Raw genomic sequence first — 24,148 nt, 5'->3', positions numbered from 1 at the left:
TCAATGGAATCATATCATACATTCATTTTGTAGCTTGCTTTTATCACCTAAAGTTATTTTGAGATTTGTCCATCTTGATACAACTCGAAACTCTTAGTGTCCATTTTACCACTATATAAGTTATACAGTATGTCTATAATTCCTTTGGTAGATACTTGCCTTCAACCATCCCTTCTTATGAACACTGCTACAATAACTGCTGGGTGTGTCTCCTTAGGTTGGAAATTCTAGATTGTAGGGTATGGATGTGTACATTTTCAGTCATATAAGGTATTGTCAAAGTGTTATCTAATTTGATTATGCCAAATGACATTTCTATCAGCAATGCATAATAATTGTTGCTTATCTATGTTTTTTCCAACAGTTGCTTATATTGGTCTTCCTAATTTTTGCCACTGCAAAGTGTGAAATTTTATCTCATGCTCATGAAGGAGGTTGTTTTTTAACCACTCAGATTCCAACTACTTAGAATTGTTTGACTTTTTGTCTATTTATGGGTTCTTTTTCAATCTTTCCCAAATAATTTGTCATATAATCTCTGTCATATACTACATGCCCTCTGTCATTTCTGTGTGTGTGTGTGTGTGTGTCCTGTGCCTTTCTTAAAGATTCACCTTTTTTTCTTGCTGAAATATGTCCATTAAGAGTTCTTTAGTTTAGAATTATGGATGTTACATTCTCCTAAGCTTTGTATATTATAAAATTTCTTTGTTCTTTCTTTATTCTTAATGTAATTTATTTTGATGTAGCTGGATATAAAATTCTAGGTAGACAGATTCATCCCCAGTGCTTTGAAAATATTGCTTCCTTATTGTTGCACCAATTATTGCAGAAGAAAAGGCGCTGTCAGTCTGATGACCAGTCCTTTGTAGATACTATGCTCTTTTCCCCAAGGTTATGCATTTAAAAAAATTTAGCCTTGATAATCTGCAGTTTTGCCATCCTATGTCTTATTTATTTATTTATTGGATTGAGCCCAGGGATGCTTAACCACTGAGCCACATCCCCAGCACTTTTTCTATTTTATTTAGAGACAGGATCTTGCTGAGTTGCATAGAGCCTCATGAAGTTGTTGAGGCTAGCTTTGAACTTGTAATCCTCCTGTCTGAGCCTCCCAAGATGCTAAGATGATAGGCATGCATCACAGCACCAGGCTGGTCTTAGTTTTGAACCACTCTACTAGGTTCCTGAAATGCTCTGTCAATCTGCGGATTCATGTTATTCTTCAGATTTTGGAAATTCTCATAATCATCTCTTCCATCCTTCCCTTCCAATCCCTTTTCTAGAATTGTAAGTTTTCATAGTTTGGCCTCTCCCACCCCAACAACCTGTGGATTGTCTCAGTGTGCTAAATTTTGAGGTAACTGGGCATGGTGGTGCATGCCTGAAATCCCAGTGACTTGGGAGACTGAGGTCAGAGAATCACAAGTGTTAAGGTCAGCCTCAGCAATTTAGAGAGGCCCTCAGCAACTTCATGAGAACTTGTCTCAGAAAATAAAGGGCTGTGGAAATACTTCAGTCATTAAGCACCCCTATGTTCAATCAGCAGTACTTAAAAAAAAAAAGAAAAAAAATTATGGGGCAATTGTATAATATCACCTTCCAATTCTCTTTTACTGTCATCAGTATACAATTGATCCCATCTATTGAAAATTAGCTTTAAATTCAAACAATTAAATTAACTAGTTGGATCAATTAAAATTTTAATTTAATTTAAATAATTGTATCATTTCAGTAAGTTTTTATATACTTATAAAGTATTTTATGTGTTTTTATTTAATTCCTGCCACTTTGGAAAAAGAGGTCAGTCTTACATATATGTCTTGAACATCATAAACATACTATAATTTTTTTGTTAGATTGCTATTTAAGATAGAATCTGAAACATTACCATTGTTTTGATGTCTGTTGTTCTTAGCATAGGCTTTGTCATGTGTTTTGAAACTCAAGTTCTAGGCTCATTTTTTGTTTTTGTTTATCCCAATTCTTACTTATCCCTTTGCTCTTGGAGTAGTTAGACCACTGTCTTCTCTCAGCTTACAGAGCCTGCAGCCTAAACCAAGGCATGCTGTGGGTGCCGGAGTGTCTGTTACAGACCTATTCACCCTAATAGGGCTCTGAGTTTGGTCCTTGGTAGTGATGCTGGGTATGTGGACCCTGCATTCCCAGGCCTCTATATATGAATTTTTTCTTATACAGGAAGACTCTTTGTTCTCAGCAAACGGCCTGGTTCTGTGCTTAGTCTAGTGTGGAGCATTTCAGTTTTTCTGCCATATTGGTCCTGCCTTTTCCATACCTGGAGCACGGAGGCCCATTACTTAAGCCCATTTCTCTGCTTTGAGTTTGTTTTCTTTGTGATTCAATGATAGAAGTATCTTATTTTTGAACCTGGAGATGTACTTCTGGTTTTCGGTTTGCTTTTTGGTAGGAGCAAAACAGTGTGTGACAGAGGAGGCATTTGTTGAATATTTTGACTAGGAATCCAGACTTTAAAAAACCATTTTTTCCTTTGAATAAAAGGTAATACATACTACTTTTAAACTCATCTTCCTTAGTTACCTTTGAGATATTTGTATCATGAAAGAAATTTTTGAAAGTTCTGAATGTGATTTTTCTCAGAGGGGAGACAAACACAAGCAAATGGGGAACAAATGCTGTTAAAGTAAACAAAGGTAGCCTGCACTTTCAGTACAGTAACTGCTAATCAACCTTGAAGTTGCTCTGTTTTGCTGACCCAGAAGAAATTGTGCCAGGGTCAAAAACCTTTGCTCCTGCTGGGACCCACCTAAGAATGTGTCTTTGCTGACACATTTCTCTTGAGAAAGAGGCATTTGTGATTAGATCCTTACTTCTGATGACAAGAGTAGGGAAAAGAAACTGATCCTGGGTACCAGGCTTGGGCTACTGCCCTGTTTAGATGGTGACCTTTGAAAGTAGGTGACCTGACCTAATATCTCAGCTAAATCCAAGCAGGCCACTGAGGTGGCCTGGTGGCAGCCATCCAGGGTCCAGGAAGGCTAGTGACTATCACACCCACTGTCTTAGTTCACGTCCACATTCTTTCTTTCCTGGAACATTTAGGTTTCCTAGTTATTCACCCTGCCTTCCATCTCACCTTAATATTTTTATTTATTTTTGCTTAGAACATTTAAGTCTGTAGGCTACTTAACATTCTCCCTTTAGTTAGTATCTCTGTCTTAATCCAGTCACCTGCACCTCACAAGCATTTCCCTGCCGAATCTGTCTTAACTCTTCTGCGTTCCTGATGCCTTGAGTAATTTCCTGTTTAATGCCATGGGTACTGCCTATATTTATTGATCACAGGCTCTGTGCCACATACTTTGTTAAGGAGTTTTACAATTTTTACATTATAAAAATTCTACAGTTTTATATCACCCCCTCCAAGTACGTACTATAATTTTCCCAATATTATATCTGGTAATTGTACAACAGATCAACTCAGGAAACTACATACCCCCAAGTTTTTATAAGACTTCCAAGGTAAAAATGTGTCTTATATTTTTAAGTGGTTGATAGGAAACAAAAGAAGGATAGCATTTCATAGCTCATGGAAATGACATGAAATTCAGATTTTTGGTGTCTATAAATCAAATGTTATGATGGTACCACCATCGCCATTTGCTTATGTGTTATCTGTGACTGTCTTAGTCTTACAACCACAGAGTTGAGTCATTGCAATATCAATTGGGTAACTCACCAGAAATCGCATTCATTATATAGGTTATTACAGAAAGAAGTTTGATAGCTTCTGCAATAGGCTACAGATCTGAAAACAGATTTACAGGGAGTTATCTCCCAGAGCTACACAAGCAGTTTCTAGATTTTTTTGACTCTAAAGTTCAGAACTTAAACCACTACCCCAAATACCTGTTTGGTAATTTGTCTATTCCAATGCAAAATTCAGGATCTTGTGACTTGCAGTTCTGCTATGAAAGGGAACTTTCCTGAGTTAAATCTTGTATCATTTCTTTGATCTTATTTCATTGCTCATGACTAAAGGCTAAGGTCTAAACTCCCTTGCAAGTTTCTTAGTTTCCCCAACATTTCTAACCATCGCTCCTGAAATTTTCTGGAACATTCAGTGCTTGGCCTCTTTACCGTATGCTGTTCATGTCTCTATTCTTTGTACATATGGTTCCCTTTGACTCCAACTATAACACTTTCCCCGCTTCTTTTGCCAGACCTTCTTTAATTTTTCCATGAGTACTTCTAAGGTGACTTCCTACAATTCCATAGGGAGGCAAGAGACTCTTACATAATTCTCTTACAGTGTTCATATTTTTTGTAATGGACTTTTATTTGCCTTTTTCACTCTAGTGAAAAGGATGGAATCTTTGATTGTAGGTGTCTTTGTGTATGTATCTTATTTCTCTGGCACCTAGGACCTGGCACAAAGAATGTACCCAATAAATAAAATTAAAACTCATGAACTATTTCTATTCATAATAGAGTTATACAAAATAACATACTTGTGTAGTGTCTTCATGTGTGTTCTGCAGTGTTTACAGCATTCTCTCTAGAAATTTACTGACACAAAAGACAATTGCATGTAGTAATGCTTCCCCAATTTCTAAGCAATCATTCCCAGGTATTTTTTTCTTGACAGAAGCACATGCATTATACTGAAGGCTCTCAATCAATTAAATATTAATCAGATGTCAGTGCCTAAGGGTTGTGAGGCTCTTTTGAACTGGCCAAATGACTTGGTTGTGCTGAATTTATTCTTTGCCAGCTTTCTCTGAGCATGCCAGAGTCAGAACCACTACAGTGAAAAAAAATCAAAGGACTGCCCCAGGGCCAATTGCTTTGTCATTGCTCATTTCATCAAGACAAGCGTCTAACACACAGTCAATGACTGCAACAAATGTACTCTTTCATTCTCAAGAGCAATGTGTCAACTCTGTGAGCAAATACTACAAATGTTTTCTAAACTTTTTAATAAAGCTCTTCATTAGAAAAATGAAGATGGCAAAATATATCATTAAACTGGCAAATAGTGGTCATTTTAGAGCTGTAATCAGTTATCAAATTCTCTAATTTTTCTTTTGTAAAAGAGGAAGCTGCAATCCAAATACTTCCTGATGTCACCTTATGTTTAATGTCAGAAGTAGTTGTCCACTAATCTCCAATTCTTATATTCCTGACCTATTATTGCTTCTGAAATCTGGGATGCTGTATTTGAGTCTTTACAAATGGGGTAGAAGGTGAGAAACAATAGACTACCATTAATTAATTTTACCCTTTGGAAATCAGTGCAAGTTTCCTCTTCCCCTTAAGATTTTAAGTGGTTGAAAGCTTCAAGACAACATCACATCTTCCTGCCCTCCTCAACCCCGCAAACCAAGAAAAAGTCAAGTAAATCTTAAGTTTTCTTGAGTTTATCAGAGAGGTGAGATTGAAAGGCAGTCAAGTGAAGTAAATCCCAAGGACAGACAAGTTCCTTAGAGTGAGGCAGGAGTATAGGATTAAAGTTTAAGTTGGTGACTATTGAAAGAAAAGGGCTGCATGCTCTGTGCTTGAGATTAATGGCCAGAGGAACTTCCCCAGCTACAGCTATCCTTTAAGACAAGAAAGCATCAAATGGTGGGTGCAAGCAGATCTGATCACAACCAAGACCCTGATTTAAATGCATTTATGTGCTAAAAGATATGCTCAGGATGGGAAAGGAAAACCCAGTGCTAGGCGCATTTTGAACCACCTGCAAACATTTTTGACCTGGTGCAAAATGGCACAGCTGCAGTGAAAACATTGTAACATGGCTTATGAATATGTTAATTTCTAGCCCAGGGAAAAAACCCTCTATATGCTGTTCATCCCTTGACTTCCTTGTTACTGTCTGTGGGATAGCCACCTTATATATGAATCAGTGCAATAAAGAATTCTTCCTAAGGCTCTCTGTTAGTCATGCTTGATTTCTATTCTGCATGAGATAAAGGACCCACTGAACCAATGGCATGAGGGGAGAAGGGGTATACTGTTTCATCTTTGGTAAAGCAGGGAAAAAAGAGACCGCTATTAAAGCAGGTAAGAAGAAAGCAGCTAAGATATTGATGAATTCATAAAGGCTGAGTGTGGTCTAAATGCCAGCTTAGAAGTACTCTGTCCAGTATAGTTGTTACTAGCCATATGTACCTATTTAAATTGAATTTGAAAGGAATTAAAAATGACTGTTAACTGTATTGGACAATACAGATATCAAATATGTTCATTATCCGAAAGTTCTAGGACAGTGCTGGTTCAGAATAACTGGGAGCCCCTGACACAAATGGGAGTCCATGTTCTCTCTTTCTAGGTCTTTTCCTGGGTCACCATCAGGAAAAATATCAGGGGCAGGACTGGGGAAGGACTCCTTCTTAGGGGCACAAGCATACAGATAATTGTAGACACTCAGAGACCAGCAACAAAAGTTACTTCCCTGGGCCCCTCTTGAACACAAAGCAGAATACTTAAGGCATTCAGCAAGGGCAGAAAAATCTTTCCCTCCTAGTTCTCAGGAAAAGATCTCCCCTTCTGAGAGTTGGGGAGAAGCAAAAGATGCACATTTCTGCAAGAGAGGCAGGATCCTGAGCTGATACAGAGTGCTGCTAACACTGGAGAAGAGGCAGGAAACCTTGACCCATAGATTTAAGGTAGAATTTGGCTATTAATGCCTAAGACCACAAGTTCTATCTGATCCCTAGGTTGAGCCAAGACAACCAGAACCTCCTTTGAACCCACCAAAAGCTTAGCACCAAGTAAAAAGCAATGCAGTCCATTACTGGGGAGTCCTTCTCTGGTGCAGATGTTATCGATTTGCTGAACACTGAGGGTAGGACTGGACCCCTGAGCAATGCTGTGTACAACTTCTGGCACTCCTGAAATATGTCCAATACCATAAATTCAGCTCAACCACTGACTAGATTAATTTACAGCCCCCTGCCTCAACCAATAGCCTAGCAATATGATAAATTTAAATTCAGCTATATACATAATATTATATACAAATGAACTAAACCTTCACTACACATATATATGTGTGTGTGTGTGTGTTTGTGTATATATATGTATATATATATATATATGTATATAAATGGGTTAAACCTTTACTATCAAAACTATCAGCTACTAGTCATATATGGCTATTGAGCACTTTAAAGCTAATTTAGGTGAGAAATTGAATTTTAAATTTATGTTTAAAAATAAAGTCACATGTAAATTTTATATTGGTTGTATACTGAAATAATATTTTGAATGTAATGGCTTAAGTAAAGCATGTTATTAAAATAAATTACACCATTTCAAAATTTTTTATTGTGTCTACCAGAAAACTAAATCTGAAACATGTGGTTAACACTCTATAGGATAGTGCTTCTCTAAACACTTGCATTAAAAGGCAGAAAAAAAGCAAGACCTAACTCTATGCTATTTCTAAGAAACCAATTTACACATAAAGTAAGTTGATGATTTCCATAAAAATAGACCTCTGCAAAGTTTCCAAATGTTTGAACATTCCGCACATCTAACAGGTCAAAAAGAACTCAAGGGAAAAAAATAAGATATTTTGAATAGACCTTGCTGCAAGGCCTAAAGTATCAATGAGATATTCTTTTAGAGATTTATCGAATTTCTTAATGGACCATTAGCTAAAGGTCTGACTTCACTCCGTTTGGCTGATGGGGCATGAATGAGTGCATGCTAATAAATATTGGGCCAGCAGCAATTACTGCAGTTCTATATTCTATTTTGCTTCATACTTTAGATTTTTTACCTGACTTTCTCCTATTCTTGCTCGACTAGCTTGCACTAATATTTATGGATCACCTATGAAGCATGTCTTGGGCTGTGCTTATGAAATTGCAAGGATGAGGAGGGAAGAGAGTTGGTTTCAAGGAATTTGGATTGCAGACATTAGATACCTAGATACGCTACCTGAATCTAACTCTCAATTCACCTTTTTTTTTTTTTTTTTTTTAAGAACTTGATGAAGACGTTATTTTACTAGGTAAAAATTTAATTCAACTAACTCCTAGATTTTTTTTTTTTAAATACATCTATTAGCATTGAAGGTTTGGGTCTTTGCCAATTTAAAATTTTTTGGACTCAATAGTCATCTTGGGATTCTGCCAATGGATACTTCAATTAATTTTTGACACTCCTGTTAAAATATGTGCTCTAGCTTGGTTCTGAGTTCTTGCATTTTATGGCGGCTTTTTCATTTTACCCCAATGGACAGTTTCACTGTTCCCTTTTACTTAACTGTGGCCAGAATGATCACTTACAGCTGGCATTTTAAAGTTTGCAGCCATTGGAGAACTTGCATTAAAGAACATGGGCAAAACAACTCTGCTGCACCATTAAATTGTTCTAGTGATAAACTCTAATGTCTTATAGATATCAATTTTTATTCCATTCTTCAACACATACAATAGTGTAACATTTTAAGATTAGACATTAAATTCAGAGAGTAAAGTGAAAATCACATATAGTTAAAACCACTTCTAAAAACTTCCTAATATCAGCATTAACTTTTTTATTAGTGCATTTTAATTATACAGAATAATGAGTTTTATTGTAGCATATTCCTTCATATAAGTCACATAGTTTGATCATATGCACCCCTTCCCCACTAACTCTCTGGGACAGGGACTACTGAAAGTTAAAATGCCAGTGTCTTTTTTGCATTGGTCTTGGGCAGTGGAAGCGAAGGTCATCTTGAAGGTGAGAGGGGGAATAGTGTCTTAAAAATAAAGATATCCTTTTCTCTCTTTCAGCTAAGAATGTATAATTAAAAATTAATTGTCTCAAATACCAAATTGCTTAATATGAGAATATATGTTCTGGACAAACAATTTGACAAGTTACGACCACACTATTTAGTAATATAGCAGAAAATCATGTGGTTCAGTCAAGAGTCTGAAATTGTCATTCAGTCTCAAAATATACTACCTCAATGATGTTTACTTTTTTGTTTAACAAAAGGTAAATAGTAAACATTATCCAGGTTCTGTAAGAAGCTATATTCTAAAATAATTCAGAACTCTGAATATACATCCTTGATTTCAAGGCGAGTCCTCTTGCAGTTCTGGCTACTGTATCAGTGAGAACCCCAGGGGATACACTCAGAGAAGAAATAGGACAACATCACACATGATGCTTACTTGTTAACACAGTGATTGATCTGGATGGCTTGGTGACTACATTTCCATTCACCACTACTAGAGTGATGATATAGTAAAGGCCGTGATAATTGGCCTTAAAGATAACAGGAGGAGGCAAAGTGCTGTTGAACTCCTCAAATTCGAAGAAATAATTTTTGGATTCACCAGTTATCTTCACAACATACACAGATGCTGGACTGATGACATCTGAGGCTTCTAGAGAGACAACAATGCTATTATCATCGTGGACTGCCACGTGGAAAGTTGTAGCATTCTGTTCAAGAGAAGGAAAAAAAAGAAAAGTCAAATTCAAACGATGGGCAATAAAATTATACTGAGATAATATTTTAAAAACTAATTCAGAGAGTAAAGTGAAAATCACATATAGTTAAAACCACTTCTAAAAACTTCCTAATATCAGCATTAACTTTTTTATTAGTGCATTTTAATTATAAATTAATGATAAGCATTAATTTTTAAATAGCATTACATAGGTATGTAGTTACACAAGAAAAAAACAGAAAATGAGATTTTTCCCTCTTAAGATGAATGATCTAAGGGCTTTGGTTTGAGGATTTTTTCTCCCCTAAAAACCTGCTTCCCGGAGGTTTTCAAGATGGCGGACTAGAGGGTGGTTGCATTTCATGTTGCTCCAGGACGCAAGATTCAAAAGAGGAGATAGTGAGAGACTTGGGACCAACTCAAAGCCGCTGGGTGAGTCTCTCCCGTTGGGGAGGCGTCCCGGATGGGGTGGTAGCCCCGGAACGCAGGGAACTTTGTGAAGTAGAGTTGCTCGGCGAGACACCCCTCCCCCCGCTGGAGCGGTAAACACGGACAACTGGGATCATCGTAGAGGAGGTGGCTCAGCACGGTGCTTGGACTTGGAGCGACCACTGGGGCTCTGGGAGGCTGCCTGAGGAGGAGCTGCGTGGCGAGCTGTTTAGACTCAGAGCGACCGCTTCGGAACACCGGGGGGTTGCCCAGAGGAAGAGGTGGAGTGCGGCGGGTCGCTTGGTCTAGGAGTGACTGCATCAGAGCTACAGGCAGCTGCCAGAGGAGGAGCTGCGTGGTGAGCTGTTTGGACTCAGAACCACCGCTTCTGAACACCGGTGGCCTGCCTGGAGGAGGAGCGCGGTGGGTCACTTGGTCTCGGAGCCACTGCTCCTGAACACCCGGGGGGCTACCCCGAGGAGGAGGAGGAGGAACAGGGCGGGTCACTTGGACTCGAAGTGACTGCCTAGGACTATGGGCGGTTGGCGGGAGGAGGAGACTTGAAGTGAGTTGCTTGGACTCCTAGTGACTGCGTTGGAAACCAGGCGGCTGTCTGGAGGAGGAGGTGTGTGGCGGGTCTCTGGGTCTCGGAGCTATTGTACGGGGCTCCAGGTGGCGGCTCAGAGGAGGGACTGCATAGCCAGGCGATTAGGTGCAGAGCAGGGTCCCAGGATCTAGGCAGCTTCTTGCTGGAAGAGCCGCACAGAGACACACCTAGGGGCGGAGCGAAGTTTCCACGACTGCGGGCAGATTCTCTGAGGAGAGGCAGCCTAAGGAGACTCGCCTGCGAAGGGTGAGGCTCCCAGGCCCAGGAGGTAGGTCCGGGCCTCTGGGAACGTTGCAGAGGAAGACAGCCCAGCCCAGGCGGTAGTTGTAGATTGAGAGGAACCTCTAGGAGGGGAACTGACCAGCGAGATCTCCCCACCGGGTGAGTCTTCCCTGCCGGGTGAGGTTTTCCCACAGGGACGGTAAAACCAGAGACACAAGCACAAACAGGCCTTGCCTCAGCCCGCGGCCTAGTTCTCCATTGGATGACCATTGGTCAACAAGTGGAGGCACCTCTGCCCACTAGCAGGGAATATACACCACCTGAGGGTCACCACCCCTAGAGAGGCAGCTTCTTCCTGGAGCTCCGCATTATCAACTTCCTCCAAGACTTCAGGCTACTGAAGGATAAGAGGGGATATACTAGCAATCTTCAGGGACATTATAAGTCGATAGAGGAAATCTGCAATATCTTAATGACCCACTGATTTCTGAACAATATGAGAAAACAAGGGAAGAAAATGCCCCAAACAAATCTAGATGTTACATCAATAAAATCCAACGACAGCAGGGCAGAAGAAATGACAGAAAGGGAGTTCAGAATGTACATAATTAAAATGATTAGGGAAGCAAACGATGAGATGAAAGAGCAAATGCAGGCATTGAATGACCGTACCAATTGACAGTTAACAGAGCAAATACAGGAAGCAAAAGATCATTTCAATAAAGAGTTAGAGATATTGAAAAAAAACCAAACAGACATCCTTGAAATGAAGGAAACAATAAACCAATTAAGAACTCCATAGAAAGCATAACCAATAGGATAGAACAGCTGGAAGACAGAACTTCAGATATTGAAGACAAAATATTTAACCTCGAAAATAAAGTTGAACAAACAGAGAAGATGGTAAGAAATCATGAACAGAATCTGCAAGAACTATGCGATATCATGAAAAGGCCAAATTTGAGAATTATTGGGATTCAGGAAGGCTTAGAGAAACAAACCAGAGGAATGAACAATCTATTCAATGAAATAATATCAGAAAATTTCCCAAATCTGAAGAATGAAATGGAAAATCAAGTTCAAGAGGCTTATAGGACTCCAAATACACAAAATTACAACAGACCCACACCAAGGCACATTATAATGAAAATACCTAACATACAAAATAAAGACAGAATTTTAAAGGCTGTGAGAGAAAAGAACCAAATTACATTCAGGGGGAAACCAATACGAATATCAGCAGATTTTTCAATCCAGACCCTAAAAGCTAGAAGGGCCTGGAACAACATTTTTCAAGCTCTGAAAGAAAATGAATGCCAACCAAGAATCTTATACCCAGCAAAACTTACCTTCAAATTTGACAATGAAATAAAATCATTCCATGATAAACAAAAGCTAAAAGAATTTACAAAAAGAAAGCCAGCATTACAGAACTTTCTCAGCAAAATATTCCATGAGGAAGAGATAAAAAACAAAGAAGCAAATCAGCAAAGGGAGGAATTATCCTAAAGGAACTATTAAATAAAGGAGGAACCAAGTTGTGTCAAAAAATAAATAAATAAATAAATAAAATTTTAAATATGAACCAAATGACCAGGAATACAAATCATATCTCAATAATAACCCTGAATGTTACTGGCCTGAATTCATCAATCAAAAGATATAGACTGGCAGATTGGATTAAAAAGAAAGATCCAACAATATGTTGCCTGCAAGAGACTCACCTCATAGAAAGAGATACCCATAGATTAAAGGTGAAAGGATGGGGAAAAACATACCATGCACATGGACTCAGCAAAAAAGCTGGAGTATCCATCCTCATTTCAGATAATGTGGACTTCAAGCCAATGTTAGTCAGAAGGGATAAAGAAGGACATTTCATACTACTTAAGGGAAGCATAAATCAGCAAGATATAACAATCATAAACATCTATGCCCTAAACAGTGGCTCATCCATGTATGTCAAACAAATCCTTCTCAATTTTAGAAACCAAATAGACCATAACACAATAATACTAGGTGATTTTAACACACCTCTCTCACCACTGGACAGATCTTCCAAACAAAAATTGAACAAAGAAACCATAGATTTCAATAACACAATCAATAATTTAGACTTAACAGACATTTATAGAATATACCATCCAACCAAGAGTGAATACACTTTCTTCTCAGCAGCACATGGATCCTTCTCTAAAATAGACCATATATTATGCCACAAAGCTAATGTCAGCAAATACAAGAAGATAGAGACACAGATCATAATGGATTGAAGTTAGAAATAAATGAAAGAGTAAAAAACAAATTACTCCAACACCTGGAGATTAAACAATATGCTATTGTATGATGAATGGATAACAGAAGATATTAGGAAGGAAATTAAAAAAATTCTTAGAGGTAAATGAGAACAAAGAAACATCATATCAAAATCTCTGGGACACTATGAAAGCAGTACTTAGAGGAAAATTTATTTCATGGAGCGCATTTAATAAAAGAAGTAAAACTCAACAAATAAACGACCTAATACTACAGCTCAAAGCCCTAGAAAAAGAAGAACAGACCAACACCAACAGTAGTAGAAGACAGGAAATAGTTAAACTCAGAGCTGAAATCAACGAAATTGAAACAAAAGAAACAATACAAAAAATTGACAAAAGAAATAGTTGGTTCTTTGAAAAAATAAGCAAAATTGATAAACCCTTAGCCACACTAACAAAGAGAAGAAGAGAGAAAACCCAAATCACTAAAATTTGGAATGAACAAGGAAATATCACAACAGACACGACTGAAATACAAAACATAATTAGAAGCTATTTTGAAAACCTATACTCCAACAAAGTAGAAAATTTCGAAGACATCAACAGGTTTCTAGAGACATATGAATTGCCTAAACTGAACGAGAGGACATACACAATTTAAATAGACCAATTTCAAGTAATGAAATAGAAGAAGTCATCAAAAGCCTACCAACAAAGAAAAGTCCAGGACCAGATGGGTTCTCAGCCGAGTTCTACAAAACCTTTAAAGAAGAGCTCATTCCAATACTTCTCAAAGTATTCCATAAAATAGAAGAGGAGGGAATCCTCCCAAACTCATTCTATGAAGCCAATATTACCCTGATACCTAAACCAGACAGAGACACATCGAGGAAAGAAAATTTCAGACCAATATCCTTAATGAACATCGATGCAAAAATTCTAAACAAAATTTTAGCAAATAGCATACAAAAACATATTAAAAAGATAGTGCACCATGATCAAGTGGGTTTCATCCCAGGGATGCAAGGTTGGTTCAACATCAGAAAATCAATAAATGTAATTCACCATATCAATAGACTTAAAGTCAAGAATCACATGATTATTTTAATAGATGCGGAGAAAGCATTTGATAAAATACAGCACCCCTTCATGCTCAAAACACTAGAAAAAATAGGGATAGTGGGAACATTCCTTAACATTGTAAAGGCCATCTATGCTAAGCCCATGGCTAATATCATTCTAAATGGTGAAAAACTGAAAGCATTCCCCCTAAAAACTGGAACAAGGCAGGGATGCCCTCTTTCACCACTTCTTTTCAATATCGTCCTTGAAACTCTAGCCAGAGCAATTAGACAGACCAAAGAAATTAAAGGGATACGAATAGGAAAAGAAGAACTCAAACTATCCCTATTTGCTGATGATGTGATTATATACTTAGAAGAACCAGGAAATTCCACCAGAAAACTTTTAGATCTCATTAGTGAATTCAGTAAAGTAGCAGGTTACAAGATCAATGCACATAAATCTAAGGCATTTTTATACAAAAGTGATGAATCTTCAGAAAGAGAAATTAGGAAAACTACCCCATTCACAATAGCTTCGAAAAAAATAAAATACTTGGGAATCAATCTCACAAAAGAGGTGAAAGATCTCTACAATGAGAAGTACAGAACACTAAAGAAAGAAATTAAAGAAAACCTTAGAAGATGGAAAGATCTCCCATGTTCTTGGATAGGCAGAATTAATATTGTCAAAATGGCCATACTACCAAAAGTGCTATACAGATTCAATGCAATTCCAATTAAAATCCCAATGATGTACCTTACAGAAATAGAGCAAGCAATTATGAAATTCATCTGGAAGAATAAAAAACCCAGAATAGCTAAAGCAATCCTTGGCAGAAAGAGTGAAGTAGGGGTTATGGCAATACCAGATCTTCAACTCTACTACAAAGCAATAGTAACAAAAACGGCATGGTATTGGTACCAAAATAGACAGGTAGATCAATGGTACAGAATAGAGGACATGGACACAAACCCAAATAAATACAATTTTCTCATAGACAAAGGGGCCAAAAATATGCAATGGAGAAAAGATAGCCTCTTCAACAAATGGTGCTGGCAGAATTGGAAATCCATATGCAACAGAATGAAACTAAACCCATATCTCTCACCATGCACGAAACTAAACTCAAAATGGATTAAGGACCTCGGAATCAGACCAGAGACCCTGCATCTTAGAGAAGAAAAAGTAGGTCCAGAGCTTCAACATGTCGGCTTAGGACCAGACTTCCTCAACAGGACTCCATAGCACAAGAAATAAAAGCAAGAATTAATAACTGGGATAGATTCAAACTAAAAAGCTTTCTCTCAGCAAAGGAAACTATCAGCAATGCGAAGAAAGAGCCTACAGAGTGGGAGAAAATCTTTGCCAATCATACTTCAGATAGAGCACTAATCTCCAGAATCTATAAAGAACTCAAAAAACTCTACACCAAGAATGTAAATAATCCAATTGACAAATGGGCTAAGGAAATGAATAGACACTTCACAGAAGAAGATATACAAGCAATCAACAAACATATGGAAAAATGTTCAACATCTCTAGTAATAAGAGAAATGCAAATCAAAACCACCCTAAGATTCCATCTCACCCCAATTAGAATGGTGATTATCAAGAATATAAGCAACAACAGGTGTTGGCGAGGATGTGGGGAGACAGGTACACTCATACATTGCTGGTGGGGCTGCAAATTAGTGCAGCCACTCTGGAAAGCAGTTTGGAGATTCCTTAGAAAACTTGGAATGGAACCACCATTTGACCCAGCTATCCCACTCCTTGGCCTATACCCAAAGGACTTACAATCAGCATATTACAGAGATACAGCCACATCAATGTTCATAGCTGTTCAGTTCACAATAGCCAGATTGTGGAACCAACCTAGATGTCCTTCAATTGATGAATGGATAAAGAAACTGTGGTATATATATACAATGGAATATTACTCAGCCATAAAGAATGATAAAATTATAGCATTTGCAGGCAAATGGATGAAATTGAGAATATCATGCTAAGTGAGATAAGCCAATCTCAAAAAACCAAAGGAAGAATGATATCGCTAATAAGTGGATGATGACACATAATGGGGGGGGGTTAGTGTTAGGGTTAGAGTTAGGGTTAGGGAGGGGGGCAAGAATGGAGGAAGGAAGGACTGTATAGAGGGAAAAGAGGGGTGGGAGGGGTGGGGGGGAAGGGAAAAAATAACAGAATGAATCAACCAACATTACCCTATGTAAATTTATGATTACACAAATGGTATACCTTTACGCCATGTACAAACAGAGAAACAACATGTATCCCATTTGTTTACAATAAAAATAAAATCAAAAACAAAAAAACCTGCTTCCCCTTTGTGGATTGTGTCGTAATAAACACAAAATAAACATCAATGAACAATAAACAAATGAGTATGGATTGGACGAAGCCATGGTGACACTTGAGTTCCAGGGAAGTCCTTGGGTTCAGCATTGTTGGAGAAGTGAAGAAGTCTGAAGAAGCAATTTCCATTTTAGTGGGAGTGAGGCTGTAGCAGGCCTAGGAACATTCTAGAACATTTCAGGATAACATATCTCAACTCTCACTTCTCACCAGTTATGAAAGTGAAAAAAGAAAGGAGTCAGGACTGATAAACCAGTAACAATCCTCATCATTAAAAATTAACCAGCCCTTAATAAGACAAGTGAAGAGGGTAAAGAAGGGACCAGACTGAAGATCTGCAGGTGCCTGTGGAGAGTTAGCACTGGATTGAAAACATTGCTTTGAGTCTCCAGATGAAAGTGTATGAATAGTATCTATGCTAAATATTTCTTCCTGATTCTGTCTCAGACTCCATAAACAGAAATAATCCTCTCTGGGTCTCAAATAATATTCATGTGCTTTGTACCACCTATTGCATAGTTTTAAATTTACTTTCTGGGAATGTGGTAGTCTGGGAAAATTATTTTATTGCTTTGAGCCTCAGATTTGTCTTCTACAACAGGGTAACAGATGAATTGCTGAAACCAGTTAATGATCTATAGGGTTGCAAGCCTGGGTACTCCACAAATATGAATCATCTCTATAAAATTACTTATAAATCATCCACAGATCATCTTATGAGATGGGTATTATTATTATTTTCAATCTCATTTTGTAATTGTGGAAACTGAGACTCAGAAAATTTAAGTCACTTGTCCAAGGTCACACATACAAATATGATCTACTTACTCTTCCACTTGTCTGTCTCCCTCTCTTGTCTTATTTTCCCAACACTGAGTCTTTCACACAGTACATAACTGAAAAGTATCTGTTAAATGAATGAAAGAATTGCTGATTGGATTAGTTACGTGTGCGTATCCACCTCTTAAGGATTAATCTTATTGATTTTTGTACTTCACTTATTATCAGCTATTGAATCAAGCACACAATCCACATCAATACCTCAAAAGAGGATTTGTAGGGCTAACATGTACTGATATATTTTTTCTTGTTTCATTTTTTAAAAAAATCTGTTTTTTGCTGGTCTTGGCACTGATAAAGAATATTTGGCATTTATAGAAGTTGAATTATCTAACATTAAGGAGACTAAATTGTATCTTGGCCTTCTAACCATACTAAACCATAAGTCCTTTCAGATTAGAGCCTATCTTATTTCTTGCTACATCTCCAGTTCCAGAACCAGTGCCTGACAAGTGCTGGGCAGGTGCTTCTTGAGGTGGGTGGTTCTAAGGAGAGGTGTGTAATATAAGGTAGTCATTATGGATTAACTTCTTTGTGTGTGACTGTGGGGTGCTGGAGATTGAACCCAGGGTCTCCCACATGTGCTGTACAATTGACCTTACACCCCCAGGTCCCTTCCTTTCTTGCTACGTTGCATAGGCTAACCTCCAACCTCAATTTTAATCCTCATTCTGCAGCCTCCAGAGTAGCTAGAATTATAGGTGTACACCAGATATGGGTTGACTTTTAAAATGTCCATTTATCCACATTGTCTCCCATTCTCAGAAGACAAAAGATTCTTCCCTCATGGGCACCTGGTCCCCCTGTCCATAAAGGGACAGTGACTCTTGCTTCCTGGGTTCCTGATCTTTTTGCACATACAGTGACCAAGCACAAGACTGTTGGGTGGTGACGGTCATGCTCAGCTGAAGGAGAGTGTTTGCAGGGCTGGTCTCCCACCATCATGGAGAGACTAGAGACAGATGGGTGCCACCTTTCTGCCTCTTCTATCTTCTTCCCTGCTGCTCAGTACTGATGGCATTACCCATCAGCACCACTGGTTCAATTCAGTGTTGGACTATCTATTGCTTTGTCCATGCTCTGAAGAAAGAAATTGGCCAAGAGTGAGGAACACTTCCCTTCAAGCTTCACCTGAGAAGGACTAGGTGCCCTTAGAAGTACCGAGCTGGCTCTGCCCTACCTAAAACCTTTCCTCCTCCACTCCCCTGACTCCTTCCAGAATAAAGGAAATATCAGAGAACCTAGTGTCTCCACAAAAGAAGAGTGAGGCTCTGTATGAAAAAAGAAAGAGCAAGGAGGTTATGGTGGCAACAGATAGCTCTTTCTTTTTGGAAGGACTTTATATGTGATTCTCCCCATCTTGGGCTTTACACATGATATTCCCAGAATGAAGGGAGTGTGGGGGAGGTCTGATGTTCCTCCTTGGCGTGGGTGAAGATAGGAGAATGGTATAAATTTGAAGAAAATTAAATGTAATAAAAGGCTACTGTAATTTCCTTTTGCTTGTGGTCGTGGTTTGATCCTGTTGGCCTTTTTTGATAATAGAAGAAATAGAAGAAATAAATTATCTAATTTATCACTTCCTCATACCCAAATCAAAGGTTCCTAGTCCTTAAAAAGAAAAAAAAATTAATATTGCATTATTTTCCATATAATATAAATTAAGACTAATGCCAATGTACTTTAAGACCTGACTAAACCAGTCTAATTTGTTTAATACTTTAAAGGAAATTTAGTGTTTTCCACCACAGTATCTCATCAACTAAGAGTTGAAATGTATAGAGTTCTACTTAGGATTCAGTGGCCCATGCCTTAACACAATAAAAAGGTCCATGTTGCTACAGTGGAGGTTGGATCTCTTTTTCCTTACGATACTTTTTTCTTACCTACTAGCTGACAATCACCAACATGTCCTATTGTCCTGTGCCACATCTAGAAGTACTGCATTGTCATTACTTCAAAGTCCTATGTGCACTTCAATCTTGCACCTGTGTTCTCCAGTCTTTCCCTATTGGCATCAGTTTAGGATAATGCCAATCAATAGTGGGTGTGCAAAATGGGTTGAGAGTGATGGGAACTATTTTCTTGTCCTGCCAAAGCATAGAGTAGCTGGATTGTTGGTGTCCCTTGCTTCTTGGAGAAGGGCAATGCCACTGACCACTCAGGACCGAGTCCTGGATCTTTACATGGGAGGTGCATTTGTTGACTAAAATACTGTGTGGTGGTACATCACAGATGTGCAAGAGATGCTCACACACCTACAAGTGCCAGGTCTCAAGGGTATGGTGATGCCCCACCAATCCTGTGATTGAGCCACGGAGGCCATCAGCAGTATGTACTCAGGCTGCAAGGCCCCAGGGGGAAGCTGGTGCACCAGCAGTCCTAGTAAAGTCATTTGACACCTGTCTTGGTGGAGTCCTTCACTCAAGGTGCATTTGTTCTTGTCTTCCCCTTCCCCCTCATATCCTGAGAGCTAGCTCTTGCTTATCCTTAGAGCCTCCCACACCTTCTTGCCACTGGACCAGATCTTTTCTTCCTTGGGGTCATGGAATCTTCCTCTATCACTGCCACCTTGCTTTAGTGTGGGGAATGAGGAGCATTTCCTAAGCAAAACAAAGAACCCTCACTCTAACTCTTTCTGTGGTCTCAGGGTAGATGCATTGTTAGGATCAGGGGGAAAACAGCAAACAAAGAGGTTGGTTTTAATAAGAACTCTTGCCTAACCATCTCCTCTTCTTTTAAAGAGAACTCATCAGCATTAGAATATTTCTGATTAAAAATTTGGCACCAGAGAAACAACAAAACTATAGCTGACACTACTGGTATGCCCAAGGTCTTTAGCAGTACCTTTAAAACTCCCTATTTCTTCCTTACCATAGCATCTTTCTCTTTTACACCTCTCTTCCAATTTCACCATGCCTTCTTTTCTATTCCTTCTGCTTTCCTTGGGATTCTCTATAGACATGTGTTAGTCAGCTTTTCATCACTGTGGCCAAACTACCTGACAAGAACATCTTAGAGGAGGAAAAGTTTATTTTGGGCTCATGGTTTTAGAGGTTCAGTCCATGGTTGGCTAACTCCATTGCTCTGGGCCTGAGGCAAGGCAGAACATCAGAGCGGAAGAGCAAGATGGGGGAAAGCTGCTCACTAAGCTCATGAGAGCCAGGAATCAGAGAGCACAGGAGTCAGGATCAAGATATAATCACCAAGGGCATGCCCCCGGAGATCTACTTCCTCCAGTCATGCCCACCTGCCTACAGTTACTACTCAGTAATTCATTCAAATTATTAGTCCAGAAAATCAATCCACTGATAGGTTACAGCTCTCTTAGACTAATCATTTCATCACTGAACATTCCTGCATTACCTAACACATGAGCTTTGGGGGGATACCTCGTAGCCAAACCATAACAACAAACTTTACAAGAAATGGTCTGGAAACAGTTAGACTTCCTCATTAGACAGGGGAGACTCAGTTATGAGAAAAGGAAAGTGTAATTATACCCGTGTTAGTAGAGATTATTAATTGATACACTCATTAAAAACCCATTAAGCACCACACAGTGTGCTAAGTGCTGGGGATCTAAACAGACCAGCCTTAGAGGGAGCTTCTGTTTGGTGATGGTCAGTGGTTATTTATTCATGAAATGTTTAGTGAACTGGAAATTCAGTTATAAATACATTTTCATATTAACTGAGAGTTGATGAGAAAACAGTTTTGCTTTTAACCTATTGAAAAATTTGACAAAAAATTTAACCTTTCGAAATGTGCTACTTTTTCATAATATTTAAATATTAAATATACTTTAGAATTTACTTAGAATCTCAGAATTTTTCTATTTCAGTGACATGAGTATTTTTACTAGTATATTTTATTGTTCACAAATATTAATATGTAATTAATGAATATATATGTTGGTGGACAATAAAATACATACATACATATTTAGGACATATCTGATATATATTTTTGTGAGAAAATACTTATCATTTGTTTCTTTTTCCTCATTATTCTCTTCTTTCCTATAAATAGTAGTGTTTACTGCATCACAGAAAAACCTATTAACCAACATGTAAATAAGGTGAACACTGAATGTCCTATAGCACTAAAATCTGGCCTTTATTTCTTATTGATTGTAGAAGTTGATTCACTAATTCAGAATACGTTAAATTTACAAACCACAGATTTTTAATTATGAAGAGTTTTTTCTCTATGTTTTGCAGCCAATAACTGAAGGTGGTTGTGATGATAAAAAAGAGGAATAAATGGACTCAATTTTGTAAGTGTTTAAGAAGTGCATGTCTAATGTGTCATGGTGCTTCATAGACAGTGAAATCTTCCAGAGAAGGGACTAATCTTCCAAATGCTAACGACAGCTTTAGGGATGATTGTCTGAGCCATGAAAATAAGCATTGGCCCATGCACTCCCAGGTTGCCAAAAATAAATCAGAGTGGCTAATCAGATTCAGGCAGTGGGACTAATGAGAAGAGGGCAGCTGGCCAAGTGAGATCTAGGCAGTGAGCCTAAAAGAAATGTCGTCTGTGTGACTGCTTTCTTCTCGGGTCTCTCTGCCTCAGCTTCTCGTGGAATCTATGTTCAGGAAAAATTCTGCATGTTTGTTGCAAGCATGAAATCCCTGCTAGGAAGTGAAGTAAGAAAGAATCGTTGAAAATGAAAGAAATAGATCTGATAAACTTAGGAATGGCCAATGTTGATTTATTTGGTTACTGTAAATATATATAAAACTTACTTTTTTGAAGTTGGGTAATAGTATTGCTTTACTCTGCAATAAAAATACATTCACTGAAGTTTTCCTTATATAACCAAATTTAATGTAATGATTTCTTTGGTCCAACTTTCTCATTTTATGCTTGCGAGAAGAGTGGTGCAAATGTCACACAGCTAATTGATGTCAGAACGAGATCTAGGATACACATCTCCTTATGGCTCTTGGTATTTATCTTTCCTGAACTAAAGGTCAGTTACCTGAGGCAACGAAGCAGGCCTGGATGTTTGGCTGCATTGGGAAAGAGGCAGCTCAGGAGCCTGTAACTGAATCGCTAGTCCTAGGGGAGAGAAGCTATTGGGGCCACAGTGGGGAGCATGAATAGAGAAAAATACTGATGTGTCCCTGGGGTGTAGGACAAGGAAGAACGCTGACCAGAGATAGGTACTGACTGATCAGAAATCCTAGGAGAACTTCCATTGTCTGAGACAAATGCAGCAACTATTATACATTGGCCCTCTAATCTGTGTTGAACATTTTATATATGCTTTTTCTTTTATTCCTTATAGTAATCTTCAGACAAGTGTTATTATCCTCATTGTACCCAGAGAGGTTAAATAATTTGCTTAAGAGCACAGTATTAGACTTAGACTCACAGCCTGAGTTTCTATTCCTGATCTGTGACCTGTTACCTGTGAGAGCTTGTGGAAGTCAAAAAATAGGGGGTATCCTAGAATTCATGGAATTGCTATAAAGATGAAATGTCTTTTACAAAAATGCCAGTACTATGAACTTAAAAAATGCTAGCTGCATTTCAAAGGTCATTGTGTTTTAATTTGGTATTGAATAATTCAATGACCTTTAAGTTTGAGAGGTTGGGAGGGGAAAGGGGAGGAACTGTGGAATGAAATTGACCAACTTATGCTATGTGCATGTTTGACTATATCACAAATGAATTCCATTTTTATGTATTACTATAATATTACAATTAAAAACAATAAATGGAAGATCAATAAAGTAAAGGAAGGGGAAGGAAAGAGGACATACTGGGAATTAAAATGGAGCAAATTATGTTAGATGCATTTATGAATATGTCAAAATGAAACTCACTATTATGTATAACTAATGCACTTATAAAAACATTTAAAACATTATAAAGTTATATAAATATTTGCTTAACTAACTTCAAAACACTAGAGTCTTCTGTAATTGTGTGCACTGGATGTTTTATTCACAGAGCAGTGGAGAGCTATCTATTTATTAATTCAACAACAAGCACACATTAGTTAAGTGCCAATTTGGCATCAGGCATCATGCTAGGTGCTAGCGATAGGCAAATCAGTGAGACACGGTACTTGAACTCCAGGAGCTCGAAGTCTAATGAGAGAGGCACAAAAAGTACATAATTATAACATGATCAGAAGTGTTATTAGTTATAGACTTCAGAAAATAGTCCAGTCAACATCCATTTTTCTGCCTGTCTGGAATCCCTTCTTGCTTTGTACCCTCTTCTCCTGGAGCACTGATTTTCTTCTCACTTTAAAATGGATAAGGTCCTCATGAGTGTTACTAGTCATGGCACCCCACCTCCAGGTCTGAGTAGGTACCTTTACTCAGAATGAATCACAGCATCCAGTTCTCTCTCCATGATGCACAAGCAAACTAAGCCAGGCCAGCCATATGCTTCCTCTGGAATTTTTATAGCTGGCATTAGTTGGAAGGAACTCTTTTTTCTCTCTGGTTTTAAGTATGCATGAATGCAAAGCTGGAGAATTCAGCATCTGTAATTTTTGTCTGATAAATATATTGTTTGAGGAAAAAATACTCCATTTAGATTTAGTTCCGATCATAAGGCCCTAGTCAGAGTCACTCTGCGGCTCAATCACTGTGTGACTTAATGATATGAATGAATAAATTCAGTTTGTAGTTTAAGGTGTTTGGGCTGGACTTCTAAGATTTGCAGACAAAGGTCCTCACCATTCCAGGAGAATCATTTAGTGCTATGGACATACACACCAAGAAGCCTTTAAGTCTACCTATGTAGATGGGTGTGAGAGGAGGTTTCAAGGAGGAGATGATGTCCAAACATGCTCAGGAGCTTACTAGGGAGGTACATGTGAGATAAGTCCATTGTTGAAGTGGGAAGAGGGTCCACAGTCCTCTGGATGGGCGCAGGATGCTCAGGGA

General features: G+C 38.3%; 1 protein-coding gene across 1 annotated transcript in view; it reads right to left on the bottom strand.

Moving 5' to 3' along the window:
* The window catches only part of Ptpro (protein tyrosine phosphatase receptor type O), a 228,093-nt gene that overhangs the window by 89,145 nt on the left and 114,800 nt on the right, over window positions 1–24,148 (bottom strand). The window contains exon 2 of the mRNA XM_047549974.1: window positions 9,159–9,432. Coding sequence (XP_047405930.1) covers window positions 9,159–9,432 — 274 coding nt within the window. The remainder of the gene's footprint in view (window positions 1–9,158; window positions 9,433–24,148) is intronic.

Source organism: Sciurus carolinensis, chromosome 4, assembly GCF_902686445.1.
Source record: "Sciurus carolinensis chromosome 4, mSciCar1.2, whole genome shotgun sequence".
NCBI classification, from domain to species: domain Eukaryota; kingdom Metazoa; phylum Chordata; class Mammalia; order Rodentia; family Sciuridae; genus Sciurus; species Sciurus carolinensis.
Note: the sequence above shows the minus strand (reverse complement) of the source record. Positions and strands in the feature narration are given on the sequence as shown.